Genomic DNA, 16,804 nt, shown 5'->3' with positions numbered 1-16,804 from the left:
CTTAATCACCACCTAATCAACACTTAATCACCACTTAATCACCACTTAATCACCACTTAATCACCACTTAATCACCACTTAATCACCACTTAATCACCACTTAATCACCACTTAATCACCACTTAATCACCACTTAATCACCACTTAATCACCACCTAATCACCACTTAATCACCACCTAATCACCACTTAATCACCACTTAATCACCACTTAATCACCACGTAATCACCACTTAATCACTACTTAATCACCACATAATCACCACTTAATCACCACTTAATCACCACTTAATCACCACTTATTCACCACTTAATCACCACTTAATCACCACCTAATCACCACTTAATCACTACTTAATCACCACATAATCACCACCTAATCACCACTTAATCACCACCTAATCACCACTTAATCACTACTTAATCACAACATAATCACCACTTAATCACCACTTAATCACCACTTAATCACCACCTAATCACCACTTAATCACTACTTAATCACCACATAATCACCACCTAATCACCACTTAATCACCACCTAATCACCACTTAATCACCACTTAGTCACCACCTAATCACCACTCAATCACCACATAATCACCACTTAATCACTACTTAATCACCACATAATCACCACCTAATCACCACTTAATCACCACCTAATCACTACTTAATCACCACATAATCACCACTTAATCACCACTTAATCACCACTTAATCACCACCTAATCACCACTTAATCACCACCTAATCACCACTTAATCACTACTTAATCACCACTTAATCACTACTTAATCACCACATAATCACCACCTAATCACCACTTAATCACCACCTAATCACCACTTAATCACCATTTAGTCACCACCTAATCACCACTCAATCACCACATAATCACCACTTACTCACCACTTAATCACCACATAATCACCACTTAATCACCACTTAATCACCACATAATCACCACTTAATCACGACTTAATCACCACATAATCACCACCTAATCACCACTTAATCACCACCTAATCACCACTTAATCACTACTTAATCACCACATAATCACCACTTAATCACCACTTAATCACCACCTAATCACCACTTAATCACTACTTAATCACCACATAATCACCACCTAATCACCACTTAATCACCACCTAATCACCACTTAATCACTACTTAATCACCACATAATCACCACTTAATCACCACTTAATCACCACTTAATCACCACCTAATCACCACTTAATCACTACTTAATCACCACCTAATCACCACTTAATCACCACTTAATCACCACCTAATCACCACTTAATCACCACTTAGTCACCACCTAATCACCACTCAATCACCACATAATCACCACTTAATCACTACTTAATCACCACATAATCACCACCTAATCACCACTTAATCACCACCTAATCACCACTTAATCACTACTTAATCACCACATAATCACCACTTAATCACCACTTAATCACCACTTAATCACCACCTAATCACCACTTAATCACCACATAATCACCACTTAATCACCACATAATCACCACTTAATCACCACTTAATCACCACTTATCACCACATAATCACCACATAATCACCACATAATCACCACTTAATCACCACTTAATCACCACTTAATCACTACTTAATCACCACATAATCACCACTTAATCACCACTTAATCACCACTTAATCACAACATAATCACCACTTAATCACCACTTAATCACCACATAATCACCACTTAATCAACACTTAATCACCACTTAATCACCACTTAATCACCACTTAGTCACCACCTAATCACCACTTAATCACCACTTAATCACTACTTAATCACCACGTAATCACCACCTAATCACCACTTAATCACCACTTAATCACCATCTAATCACCACTTAATTACTACTTAATCACCACATAATCACCACTTAATCACCACTTAATCACCACTTAATCACCACATAATCACCACTTAATCACCACTTAATCACCACTTAATCACGACTTAATCACCACATAATCACCACTTAATCACTACTTAATCACCACCTAATCACCACTTAATCACCACTTAATCACCACTTAATCACCACTTAATCACCACTTAATCACCACATAATCACCACTTAATCACCACTTAATCACCACTTAATCACGACTTAATCACCACATAATCACCACTTAATCACTACTTAATCACCACCTAATCACCACTTAATCACCACTTAATCACCACTTAATCACCACCTAATCACCACTTAATCACCACCTAATCACCACTTAATCACCACTTAGTCACCACCTAATCACCACTTATTCACCACTTAATCACCACATAATCACCACTTATCACCACATAATCACCACATAATCACCACATAATCACCACTTAATCACCACTTAATCACCACTTAATCACTACTTAATCACCACATAATCACCACTTAATCACCACTTAATCACCACTTAATCACAACATAATCACCACTTAATCACCACTTAATCACCACATAATCACCACTTAATCAACACTTAATCACCACTTAATCACCACTTAATCACCACTTAGTCACCACCTAATCACCACTTAATCACCGCTTAATCACCACTTAATCATCACTTAATCACCACTTAATCACCACTTAATCACCACTTAATGACCACTTAGTCACTTTACTTGCTCCATCCAATCGTAACAATTAAAACAGACTGATGGCTTGAGTGTTTCTAGCAGATGGCTTGACACAAGTCTGTTAGTAGGTGACCTGAGACAAGTGTGTTAGTAGGTGACCTGAAACAAGTGCGTTAGTAGTGGATTTTAGACAAGTGTGTTAATGTGTGATTTTAGACAAGTGTGTTAGTACGTGATTTGAGACAAGTGTGTTAGTATGTGATTTAAGACAAGTGTGTTAGTAGGTGATTTTAGACAAGTGTGTTAGTAGGTAACCTGAGACAGGTGTGTTACTAGGTAACCTGAGACAAGTGTCTTAGTAGGTGATTTGAGGCAAGTGTGTTATTAGGTAATTTGAGACAAGTGTGTTAGCAGGTGACCTGAGACAAGTGTCTTAGTAGGTAACCTGAGACACGTGTGTTGGTAGGGTAACCTGAGACAAGTGTGTTAGCAGGTGATTTGAGACAAGTTTGTTAGTAGGTGATTTGAGACAAGTGTGTTAGTAGGTAACCTGAAACAAATTTGTTAAAAGAGAAATTTACAACAAATTGGAACAAACTATTTACAAAAGATAAATTTGAATATAGTATTTACAAACAATAAATTTGAACAAACATTCATTTAGGTTTGGCGAAGTGTTATACAAAGAGTTGTCTCATCTTTGTTAGTATTCATTAAAAGTAGAGGAAACAATTCTAATTTTTTAGATAATAACGATGGCTACTGTGCAATATCAGTCTAAATTTTGTTGGTCTGGCTTAAAAAAGTCTCTCAAAAGTTGATCAGATTGTAAATAGTCTGAGTTTTATGTGAAAGTGCTGGTTTTGCATAATAACTAAATTGTCTGCCTATTTTCTTCTACATTCTTAACGATCAGTTACAAAAAATGTACTCATGTCTTGGTCCCAGCACCTTGTCATAAACGATTCTTTTCTATAATAACTTGCTCCATTTAGCATCAGATGTTTGGAATACACAAAGCTGTGAAAAAAACTTATTTTGAATTTTATATAAATTCGTAAATGTTCTTTAACATTATGAGTGCAATGTGTATTAAAATTAGTTATTAGTTATAAAAAGCATTTAGGTGCTTTGTAGTTTTTTATACACTTTTCATGCTATGACTGCTTAATAACCTAAAAATAATTAGATAAAGTATTACAAAGTTATACATATAACAATTTCATTTTCAAATTTTTGTTCACTTTTGTCGAGCTATTGTCGTCTTTGCGAGTTGTAATACTGATTTTCATAGTTACATAATACCCTCACTGAAGCAATATTTGGGCATTAGCAAAAGTTGGTTAATATCCATATTTTCCATACATCTTGTTAAGTTCTATTAAGTATTCAAAATTATACTCCGAGTCAGATGTTAATTTAAAGTTGTTTTAAAATTTAAAACATTTGAGCAAACTTCAAGTATTTTATGATAATTTGGCTATATTTAATTTGGTTTAGCAACAAAACTAAAAGAGTATTGCTTTTAAGATGAATAAATAAAAAATAAATATGTTTAATATGATTGAGTTGCAAACTAATAAATTAATGAGAAAAAACCTTCATACTTGTGAGTATTAATGTTGCATATACAATTACTAGCCGACCGCCCAGCGTTGCATGAGTGTTCAAAAACAGCTTATAAATGAAGGTAAGTAATTTAGTTGCCTGCCACTTGCCATTAGCCTGGCACATTGCCAATTACTAATTTGAGTAAGCTACTATCTGTATTGCTAAACTTGCCGATAAGAGCCGTGAAAGCAAGCTTTAGTGAGTTGCGTAACGCTGAGCACTATGCCTACCCGACACAACAGCTCACATCATCTAATGAATCTATTGCATCTCGCATAGCTTATTTGGTTAGGTTATCACCTGGTGAACGGAAGGTTCTGGGATCGAATAGCTATAGCTTGATACGCACCAGACTTTGAGGTTTATATATATTATATAGATTTGCATCACAGTTTACATTGAAAAATTTTCCATCCTGGTGCAAGCGTTTATTGGTCACTAAGAAAGTTCTACAAACTGTTTTACTGGTAAATAGAGAACGAATGATAAAGGAGCCGAGCGCTTGCCCCATTCTCACACTGATTAACATGGAAAGCAGTTTTAAGTTAATGAGACAAGGAAGTATGTACTTGAGCTAGGCAGCTCTTGTAAGTAGTTCTACTTACAATGGCATCATTAATGACTGTAAGATAGCTTTCCATAGAGCTGAGCCCACTAATTGACTTGAAAGGCCCAGGGTTATAGCCACGATCGAGAGCTTACTTCTATGAATAAAGCAAGAGTATTAGTGGTATGTAACACTTCATCGGTCATTCTGGGATGCAGGTAATTTCTAAGGAAGTTGTCTATCCAATACTAAATACTATACTAAATAATACCGCTAAAATAGGCTGTGCTCCTGAGTATAGTCAAAATACAGTATTGTGGAAACTACTGTGTAGACTTTAGACTCTCTAGCTTCATATGGAAGCAGAGAGTTTTGACACGAGCCTACAGGTGGAAGATTAATCTTTAAGATCATTAATTAAGCTCTTTGCTATGCTGTGTGAACTAAGACATACTACACCATTATCCATAGTAATAAATCTCAATAGTATAATCCTTTTGTCTGTCCTATTAAATCGGTCATATTTTTCTCCCCGAAGACATCTTCCAATGCTGAGAGGTTGAAGCATGAAAAAGGCTAGCAAAATTGTTAGCTGTATGTAACTTTCTGTCAAGTTTATTATATCATATATGTCTCTGTATATGATATATACCTCTGTATATGAGATATGCATATGTATATGCATATGATATATGCCTCTGTATATGATATATTATAATATATGCCTATGTATATGATATGTGTATATGATATATGCCTCTGTATATGATGTATGCCTCTGTATATGAGATATGCCTCTGTATATGAGATATGCCAATGTATATGATATATGCCTCTGTATATGAGATATCCATATGTATATTATACATGCATATGTATATGATATATGCCTTTGCATTGATACATGCCTCTGTATATGAGATATGCCTCTGTATATGATATATGCCTCTGTATATGAGATATGCCAATGTATATGATATATGCCTCTGTATATGATATATGCCTCTGTATATGAGATATGCCAATGTATATGATATATGCCTCTGCATTGATATATGCCTCTGTATATGATATATGCCTCTGTATATGAGATATGCCAATGTATATGATATATGCCTCTGTATATGATATATGCCTCTGCATATGTTATATGCCTCTGTATATGGTATATGCCTCTGTATATGAGACATGCCTCTGCATATGATAAATGCTTCTTTATATGAGATATGCCTCTGTATACAATATATGCCTCTGTATATGATATATGCCTCTGTATATGAGATATGCCTCTGTATATGATATATGCCTCTGTATATGATATATGCCTCTGTATATGAGATATGCATATGATATATGCCTCTGCATATGATATATGCCTCTGTATATGAGATATGCCAATGTATATGATATATGTCTCTGCATTTATATATGCCTCTGTATATGATATATGCCTTTGCATATGTTATATGCCTCTGTATATGAGATATGCCTATGTATATGATATATGCCTCTGCATATGATATATGCCTCTGTATATGATATATGCCTCTGTATATGAAATATGCCAATGTATATGATATATGCCTCTGTATATGATATATGCCTCTGTATATGAGATATGCCGATGTATATGATATATGCCTCTGCGTATGATATATGCCTCTGTATATGATATATGCCTCTGTATATGAGATATGCCAATGTATATGATATATGCCTCTGTATATGATATATGCCTCTGCATATGTTATATGCCTCTGTATATGGTATATGCCTCTGTATATGAGACATGCCTCTGCATATGATAAATGCTTCTTTATATGAGATATGCCTCTGTATACAATATATGCCTCTGTATATGATATATGCCTCTGCATACGATATAATTTATCTATATATGTGACAGACCAAAACTTATTTGCAAGTCAAATTTCGCTCCACTACAAATCTGTTTTGCAGTGTCACTAGTCTAGTGTCTTTGTTTGAAACAATGGTATCTTTATATATATAGAAAATAGTTAAATAAACCAAGACAGGTAATAATAATAATAAGGAGTGATTAGTCTAGCTGAGAAGAAATTTATTTTTAGTGTTAATTTTATAAGTTTTAGTCGGCATGGTTTGTGATTGGAGGATTCAAGCGCATCTTGCTAAGCTAAATTATGTATAATAAATACTGCGTATTGATAAAGAATCCTTGTGCTCATATAGTTAGTGCTTGCTCATGGCTCATAACCATAAATAAATCATTTTATTTACTGACTCGAAGCTCGCTTATTGCTGCAGCATTTTCAAGATGAGTATTGTTAGATTAGTACATCATAGCAAAGATTATACATTCAGATAAAATAATATCCTAATAAAGAGCTTAGTTTCAGCATTTGAGTAGCATTCACTTCAGCCAAATATAATAAGTTTGTTTCAGCTCCCTCCTGATGAGTCCAGTTCAGCTTCCTCCTGATGACCCCAGTTCAGCTTCCTCCTGATGAGCCCAGTTCAGCTCCTTCCTGATGAGCCCAGTTCAGCTCCCTCCTGATGAGCCCAGTTCAGCTCCATCCTGATGAGCCCCGTTCAGCTTCCTCATGATGAGTCCAGTTCAGCTCCCTCCTGATGAGCCCAGTTCAGCTTCCTCCTGATGAGCCCAGTTCAGCTCCTTCCTGATGAGCCCAGTTCAGCTCCATCCTGATGAGCCCCGTTTAGCTTCCTCATGATGAGTCCAGTTCAGCTCCCTCCTGATGAGCCCAGTTCAGCTTCCTCCTGATGAGCCCAGTTCAGCTCCTTCCTGATGAGCCCAGTTCAGCTCCATCCTGATGAGCCCCGTTTAGCTTCCTCATGATGAGTCCAGTTCAGCTCCCTCCTGATGAGCCCCGTTCAGCTTCCTCATGATGAGTCCAGTTCAGCTCCCTCCTGATGAGCCCAGTTCAGCTCCCTCCTGATGAGCCCAGTTCAGCTTCCTCATGATGAGTCCAGTTCAGCTCCCTCCTGATAAGCCCAGTTCAGCTTCCTCCAGATGAGCCCAGTTTAGCTTCCCCCTGATGAGTCCAACATGTTATATGTCAAGTAGCTTCGGGTCAGTCCATTCTGTTGGCTACAGCTGAGAGAGAATTATTAAGTTATCAAGCTCAACGTGAGAATTTCTCCACACTTTTAAGAGTTTACTGTAACACATTTAGTGACCTCTTCAACCTCCGGATCATTAGAATGGGTTATGATCTTGAGCAACCCAAATACATGTACTATCTTCTTTTTGCAGTATATGAAAAACTACTAGCTGTTTCATACTGCTTTATTAAGACATGAGATTCGCAGGAGATAGTTGATAAAGCACCATTAGATGAGTGTTAAAGGATTACTCCTACAATAATTTGTACAATATACTCCTAATAGAATATCATGGAATTTACATAGAATCTCTCTGCGCTTTATTAAATTATGGATACACAACTCCAACCACAACATAACTATCATTAGTAGTGTTATCTTATCGTAATAAGCTAGTTTCACATAACTTTGAAGGAAAAGTATAGTTCCTATTGGAAAAAGTTCATTTCCCATTACAATCATTCGTTAGTTGACTCGCTGCTTCTTCCAGTTGTTACAGAAACCTGTAAGCGCTATCATTGCAAAAAGCAAGCTGAATTGAAATTCTAATCTTTGTAAATTAGTAAATTTTTATAGCTGCCACTATTCTTGTTACAATAGCTTTTAATTTGAGAGAACGATCTTTGAAAATTAAACCGCAAATGTGACCCTGCCTCTATGTACTGGGCTAAACGAAACGGAATTCTGCAAGTAAACGAGCTTCTTTATTTTGCAACACAAAACTACTATGTAGAGCTTACTACAGTAGTTAGTAAGACAGTAGTAAACGGTAGTAAGTGTACAACAATACAAAGTATGTGATAGCTATTCAAAATTTTGTTTCAACGCATGAAAGCAACATTTTGTAACCATTTTTGTAACCCTACCAGTTCTTCTTCCCACAAAAAGACTATGTTATACTTATTAATACTAGTACGCATGCAGCACAACAGACTATGTGATACATGCTCACTGTATGTGTACAACGCAAATTAGGTGATACTTGTAACAATTGACAGTAGATCTACAACACAGAGTATGTGATACTCTGTGTTGTGCATGCACACCCATTATGAACAGGTATGTCATCACATTTACAGTAGTAAATATTATCCATAGAATACAATGGATATTTATCAACACTGGGTATATAAGACAGAATATATGTAATCAGTTTCAACAAGAAGACCGGCATAAGAATATAGATCAGAGATAATGACAAGAAATCTGCCAAATGAGATGAAAGCATTTACTTCAAGCACCTGTCCTTGTCAATACAAGGGATTACAGAAATAATCATCAGTTATTTTGTTAGTGAAAAAGTGATGATATCTGTTGCCTCAAGGGTTATACATCTCCGGTAGTACCTTTTCTCGCAAGTACTGCACTGAACCATAGATATGCTACTCCATGATGCTCATTCTCAAGCTGATGCTTGTTGTATGGTCAGTGACACACAGTAAACCTACAACAAACCAGGCATAAAATCTACGAACCACACCAAATAATCTCTCCATTCAGGTGTTTCCAAATGGATGTCATAAAGAGGCATACGACACACAATGAAACAAAAACTGAGCAAAGACAAACTTGTTAACATAAATCTAGCCTCTTACAGTAAAGAAGTAGTAAGGAGAAATCTTTCAAGAGCAGTACAACAGGTTAACTTTCATTCACAATTGTCCAGACAAATAGGCTTGCATTGCTGCACTGACTATGCTTTGGTCAGTGTGGGAAGTTGAGGCATTACACTATCAAACACCATGCTGTAAGGCTACATACAAGATCCTGACGAAAATTAGACCAGTTTAGTAAACATAATGTAAGAAAATGTGCTATATTGATACATGCAATCTACAGTGTTATAATAGAACAAGATTAGTAATACGTTTATGGACATAATCTGAGCAGATGATGACATATACGCATTACTCAACATACAATATACAGTACATGTAGTTCACGATGTACATGTATATACAGATACATGTCATGAATATCTGTAGATTTAGATATTCACGACATTATGCAATAGTTTCTTACCTCTCTTTCAGCCTTGTATTTTCTGTTTTACATTCATATCTCTTCCATGCGGGCAATAGATTCTGAGTGGGAATAATAAGTTCCAGTATGTAAAAACAAAACTCATGCATTCAAGAACCTCAGTCATAATTATTTGTTCTTGTGATGAAGAAAAAACAGAGACTGTACTTACTATTACAAAACTTTCTTAAGTCACTCACCGAAATCCAGAGGTGTTGTAAATGATTTTTCTGACCTAACGGGCACAAACTTAACCGTGCGTTCATTCTCATGTGTATTAACCAGTGCTTTTACATCATTGAAGAATGATACTCTCACAACCATCACCTTGCTAAAATAAAAAATTTTTTCGATTAGGAGAGGAATAGATATCCAAGATAAAGAGTGACTTATGTGTGCAGGTATATACAGGTCTATATGTTAATCTCTCAAATAAAGGCTTAGCAAAAACACATTTAAAAAGCATAATAATGGTACCTAATGAAATTTGGAGTTCAAACAAGAGCTAAACAAGTTTGTTTACACGGATGTATAGATGTGCAGATTTTTTGACTTTACAGGGTTTATAAACGATACCGTTCAGAAGTTGAATGTCACCCTTTTGACATTTATAAACGATTCTTCACTAGGTAAGAAAATTGCTTAATTGGTATTTGCTTGCGTACAATGGTGTACGGGTTAAATACTTCGTTAAAGATCTAGAGAAAATTAACCACAAGGCTTTTATATGAACATATATGGCTTTAGTAGACTTGATAATATTTCCTTTAAATGATAAGTAGCAAATGGCAATCCCTTGAACACAGATGAGAGCTGAAAGAGCTGCACACCTTCGGTAAAACATAATGCCAAGATCTTGAAGGTAATATTCATCGGTTTACACAAACCAACCCTCAATAATTTACTAGACGCAACAACATATGGCACACTATAAATACTAATGCAAAGAATAATGTATTTTTATCGAGGTATAAAAGTTTTACAATCTATTTAACTTTTTATCTTTTATTTTTCCAGAATTGAACCATTCTATCTGCACAAGCTAAGCTTTTCGGTATAATCGTCTTTCAATTGACACTAAATATGGTAAAATTTAACCCACCGGCGAAATTTGACTTCAAACCAGAGAAGTGGGCTGAGTGGTCCACTAGATGGGGTAGATTTCATAGCCAGTGCAGCTAAATAAGCAAGTACATCAGCTCCAGATAGATAGTTTGCTATATACGATGGGATCTAAAAGCGAAACAATTTTCAATTGCTTGGGACTGCCTACAGAAGACAAACAAAATTATAAAAAGGTGAAAGTTGGGTTTAACAAATACTTTTCCCCAAAGCAATACGTTATATTTGAGAAAGTGACATTCTTCAGACGTGACTAGCTTCATGGTGAGTTTGTTGAAGAATTTATCTATGCAATAAACGACATGATCGTAGCTCAGAACAGATTCGAGATCGTATCGCAGTGGGCATCGCGGACAAGGATGTTAGCAGAGAGATGCAAAAAATGGAGCTGGACCAGCTTACTAAGGAAAAAGCAGTTTCCATGGCAAAGCAAGCTGAGCAAGTTGTCAAGCCGCAGTAAGGATAACACCTCTGTTGACGTTATCCATGGCGATAATCATCAGAGACGTGAGCCGAGTCGCAGTAGCCATCACCTGCCCCCACCTCTGGCTATCAGTGCCAAGGGTAACATCAACCGTGTAGAAACTGTTGATACTACCAGCATTTGAGAAGAAGCTGTTCTGCTGTGTGGGCTGTTTGCTAGAAATGTTTGAAAGTAAGACATTTTTCAAAAGTATGCTTAATGTCAGCCGGTAAGCCTAAGAAGCAGAGATAAAAAGGGCCTTCCTAGATGAAGTCCAAGATAACCAGAATTACAGGAATCCATGAATGAAAAGTATTGATGTGCACATGAATGAACCAGAGTCCAAACCTGTGTCTGTGAAGTTTAAACTTGACACTGGTGCTGACATTTCTGTCATACCTAGTAGCTTGTGTGCTGGTCAAAGTTTAGAACCAAATGACAAGATTTTAGTAGGGCCTGGAAATAATAAAGTAACCGTGCTAAGCTATTTTTCAGTTAAGTTGTGTGTGCTGAGCCCTATGAATGCTTATATGTAGTCAACCAGACCAAAGCGTTGCTAAAGAGAAACGCATGCATTAAGTTAGATCCGGTAAAAGTCAGTTGTAATACTGACCATGTGCATACTGCTAACTGTTTTAAATGTGAATTTCCTAAGCTGTTTCAGGGTCTGAGCTGTATGAAGCAGGAGGCTGATATCACGCTGCAATCAGGTTGCCAAACGTATGCCATAAACACGCCAAGAACCGTACCTTATCCGTTGCTCGACCATGTCAAGTCAGAAATAGAAACGAAGGTTAAGGGCAAGGTAATCATTCCTGTTGATAAAACCAGTGACTGGTGCTCTCCAATGGTGGTTGTGCCAAAGTCAAACTCCCATGTCCGTATTTGTGTTGACTATACTGAATTAGACAAAGAAGTCACGAGAGAAATCTATCCAATGACTAATGTTGAGTTGAGCCTGGCAAAGCTAGGCACTAATAAACTGTTTACCAAGCTAGGCGCAAACTCAGGATTCTACCAGATTCTGTAACAGTTAACCCCTGAAGCCAGAATGCTGACAACATTCCTCACTCCATTTGGCCGTTCTGCTTTTAATCGGTTACCATTCGAGCTGTTGTCCAGACCTGAAATTTACTTGAAGATTTATATCAAGCGTACGGGATGGTCTTGATGAAGTAATTTACCACATGGATGATGTGTGTATATGGGAAAACAACCAACAAGAACACGATAACAAAGTCTGTGCTGTATTAGATCAAATGGTACAAGCCGGTATGACACTAAATGAATCCAAATACCAGCTTTTCTGTGACAGCATCAATTTCTTAGACCATGTAATAAGCTCCAGTGGCGTTAAACCTAACCCCGATGCCATTCAGGGCATCAGACATTTCGCGCCACCGAAATATTGGAGGGATGTGCGGAGTTTTTTTGGCATGGTCAACCAACTTAGTAAGTTCACTATGTGTCTAGGTGATCTCAGTACACTGCTCAGAGACTTGCTCTGCAAAAACTGTCTGTGGTACTGGAGGACCGGAAAGCTAAAGCCCTCACCAGCATCAAAGACGAGCTGTCCCGATCTGTAGAGTTGGCAGTTGTATACCGTGGTTCAGGAGTTCGTGCTGAGTGTTCAAAAGTTGAGAGACCACTTGGCTAGGTATGAGCTCGAGGCAAAGGAGCTTGAGGCCTTGGATGGTCGGTTGCTGGGTGTTGCTTTGAAAAAATATTCCAGCGGGCATCTGCAGATGTTGAGGGGAACAGCTTTTTTGGAGTACAGTTTTGAGCCATCAGCGCTAATGAAGAGGGAGCTGTTTTCGGTATGTGGCCGACTGGTTGGCCACTACCCTGTGGCAAGGTGGCTGCGCCCACAGTACAGTTTTTTAAAATGACTGGGCTGCAGTGGAGCTTAGGACTCCCCTGTCGGGAAGACAGTCAGCAGTCTGGCTGATGAGCTCTTGGCAAGAGTCTGTGGCGAGGATCCAGTCAAAGGAGCTTGGAAGGTGAACCCTTGTAGTTCTGTTACAGTGTGGACTGATGCAAGCTCTCTTGGCATTGGCGTGGCTGTTGAGGTCAATGGCAACATTGTGGAGGGTGCTTTATGGCTCTAAAGCAGTTTGACCATCAGCACATCAATGTTGCTGAGTTGGAGGCAGTTAGTCAGGGGATCAATTTGGCAATTGCGTGGGGGATGCAAAACTTTCACGTTGACCATTGATTCACTTACAGTTGTTAACTGGTTGATCAACACCATTGATGGACGAAACCGCGCCCGAACAAAGGATTTTGCGGAGATGCTTGTGGAGTACCGTTTGGAGGTGATCCGTGATACAATAGCCGAGTATGGACTTGCAGTGTCTGTTCACTTAGTTCCTTCTGTAGAGAATAAAGCTGATAGGATGACCAGGGTACCAAGGCGTTGGCTAAAGTACCGAGAGGCTGACTGTGAAGTAGCTGAGGTGTCAGCTGCGATTGTCAGCAGAGAAAGTCCTGAAGACACCATTTGGACAGCACATTTGTTGCACCATTCGAGAATTGCCAGGATGCTTTACCTTGCACGACAGATTCATAAAGATCTGTCATGGGAACAGGTAAAGACTAACCTGATTGGTGTGAGGCATGCCAGTACATTGACCCTGCACGGCGAGAGTATTGTGGCCATTGAAGATTTGGCTGTAGAAGAGAACTGGTGCCGAGCTGTTATTAATGTGACTCATTATGGTGATAGTCCTTTTCTGTCAATGGTGTACTGTGGCCTGTCGCGGTTTGCCATCTGGCATAAGCTGCAAACTGAGTCTGCAGCCCAGATAGTGAATCAGCTGTGTAGCATGGTGGTTGCGCGAGGGCCGTGTTATGAATTTTTGCTGCACAACTCAGCGGCGTTCAGGTCAGCGGCTGTTCATCAGCTTGCTAACAGGTGGGAAATTTATCTTCGTTTTCAAGCTGCCTACGCCCCTGGCGGTAATAGAATAATTGAGAGAAATCATTGGACAATCAAGAGGAGTGCCAAAAAGGGTGGGATCACCCTGGAGGAGGCGACATTTTGGTATAATGTGACACTTCGGAAGGAGACGGAGAAGACCTCTGTTCCTTTGAATGTGCCGTTTCGATACCGATGGCGAGTACCCTTTGATATCAACAGTAAGGCATCTGAGGAAGATGTCGAGAGCTGTTTGAGTGTAGATGATGAGGTGTGGCTAAAACCATACCACCCATCTTGCACAAAACAGAGGACGCTGGGCCAGGTTATCAGCGTCGTCTCTAAGCACACAGTGTGTGTGGATGGCATGCTTAGGCATGTAAAAGATGTCAGGCGACGACGCTATGGCAACGACATAGGTACTGGCCATGACAGCCATGGACTTGTCAGTGACATTCGACCTAGGCCATTAGGTATAGGTGGCAACCACTTTATGGAGGCGGATGCAGTCAATACGCCGCCGATGGAGCTAGCTATTGACCCTGTATTGCCTGTTGTGAGTGAGGCCGATGGCGAGGCAGCAGAGAATCAGGGAGGCAACAGAGCGCAGTTGCCAGCTGAGAAAGTCGAACTCGAGACTAATGCAGACAGGCCAGCAGTTGAGGCGGACAGACTGCGACAGACGTTTGCGACGGCATCCTATGTATTTGGATGACTATGAGTGCTAGTCACTTGAGACTAATGCATCTTTTTTGTGAGCTTTGTAAGAAGCTGGGGGAGATGTGGGATATTATGTAAATATTCGAGGCTACCTAGTGATTAGCCGTTAACATGGGATTGGCTTTCATGGAAAGCCGGGGCTTTGAACAGCTAGTTTTTCACAGGAAAGCCAAAGGACTAACAGTTTTCGCTATATAAACAGGCGTTAAATAGATGCTTGGACAGAAGGCCCAACGGGAAAGCAAGTGAGTCAATCGTGTATATTGCCATGCTTCTACTGACAAGCAATTTGCGCTGTGGAGATCGGACTTGAGAGTCTATTGGGTAGAAGTGAGGCTGCTGATTTGGTTTGCCTACGGGTTGGCAGTAAGGACTGCCGTGAGATCAGTGACAGCATTCTGCTGTGGGCGTGTATCACCATGGTGGTTAAGGCTGGTGGCAAAGGGCAGGTTGTTGTGCCATCGTAGCAGCTTGGCGGAGCAACATCCTTGTTTTATTGCTGACAGTATTTTTAATACAAAAAACATGTAGTAGTGAACAATTCATGTTTAGTTTGAAATTATTCGTGTATTATTTCGAGCTGTATTAGCTGGAAAATATACTATGTTTGAAAAGAAAATCACTGGTTTGTTGAGATATTACTTCAAATGCATCTGGCAACATACCTGCCAACTCTCACGCATTGGGCGCGAGACTCACGCATTGGGCGCGAGACTCACGCATTGGGCGCGAGACTCACGCATTGGGCGCGAGACTCACGCATTGGGCGCGAGACTCACGCATTGGGCGCGAGACTCACGCATTGGGCGCGAGACTCACGCATTGGGCGCGAGACTCACGCATTGGGCGCGAGACTCACGCATTGGGCGCGAGACTCACGCATTGGGCGCGAGACTCACGCATTGGGCGCGAGACTCACGCATTGGGCGCGAGACTCACGCATTGGGCGCGAGACTCACGCATTGGGCGCGAGACTCACGCATTGGGCGCGAGACTCACGCATTGGGCGCGAGACTCACGCATTGGGCGCGAGACTCACGCATTGGGCGCGAGACTCACGCATTGAGCGCGAGACTCACGCATTGGGCGCGAGACTCACGCATTGGGCGCGAGACTCACGCATTGGGCGCGAGACTCACGCATTGGGCGCGAGACTCACGCATTGGGCGCGAGACTCACGCATTGGGCGCGAGACTCACGCATTGGGCGCGAGACTCACGCATTGGGCGCGAGACTCACGCAATCACCCCAAAGAAAAAAAGGAAAATGCGTAAGATTTTTGCCCCAATTTCCACAATTTTATATATACTATCATTGATACATCAATTGCCCCACAACCCAATCTCACATTGCCCCACTCTTGGGTTGGCAGGTCTGTCTGGCAAGCCATTGGGAGCAATTTCATGACGATCTGGCATCATTAAGCCTTTACACAGTGTCACGTAATTTCTTCACTGAACTGAAAATCATCCAAAACTCATGAGTGTTTCTGAATGATTTTATGTTGTTTAGAAGTTGTTTTAATCATCGCGCTTAGGTTCACTGCTCGGACGAATATCTTATATTTTTCCGATCAACAGCGAGTCAACTAAATAACGGGATACGAGTTTTTTTTAATTAGTAAGAACTACAATTATCTTCCGACTTGAAGGTAACGGTA

The 16,804-nt window shown here is 39.5% G+C and overlaps 1 protein-coding gene across 1 annotated transcript; it reads right to left on the bottom strand.

Moving 5' to 3' along the window:
- Positions 1-8,672: 8,672 nt before the first annotated feature.
- On the bottom strand, positions 8,673-16,670 carry LOC137401022 (uncharacterized). The gene is made up of 5 exons (XM_068087366.1): positions 16,493-16,670; positions 11,025-11,155; positions 10,123-10,253; positions 9,923-9,984; positions 8,673-9,344 (listed from the first exon to the last, which is right to left on the bottom strand). Exons 1-4 carry the CDS (start codon positions 16,547-16,549, stop codon positions 9,956-9,958), a joined length of 348 nt encoding a protein of 115 aa, XP_067943467.1. The 5' UTR covers positions 16,550-16,670; the 3' UTR covers positions 8,673-9,344; positions 9,923-9,955.
- Positions 16,671-16,804: the final 134 nt, after the last annotated feature.

Source organism: Watersipora subatra, chromosome 7 (genome assembly GCF_963576615.1).
Source record: "Watersipora subatra chromosome 7, tzWatSuba1.1, whole genome shotgun sequence".
NCBI lineage: Eukaryota > Metazoa > Bryozoa > Gymnolaemata > Cheilostomatida > Watersiporidae > Watersipora > Watersipora subatra.
Note: the sequence above shows the minus strand (reverse complement) of the source record. Positions and strands in the feature narration are given on the sequence as shown.

Coding starts and splice junctions, on each gene's coding strand:
- LOC137401022 (XM_068087366.1), bottom strand. CDS start 16,549: ATGAAATTGCTCCCAATGGCTTGCCAGACAGACCTGCCAACCCAAGAG. Junction 11,156..16,492: donor CAACCCAAGAGTGGGGCAAT/GTGAGATTGGGT, acceptor TTTCGCTTTTAG/ATCCCATCGTATATAGCAAA. Junction 9,985..10,122: donor TACAACACCTCTGGATTTCG/GTGAGTGACTTA, acceptor ATTCCCACTCAG/AATCTATTGCCCGCATGGAA.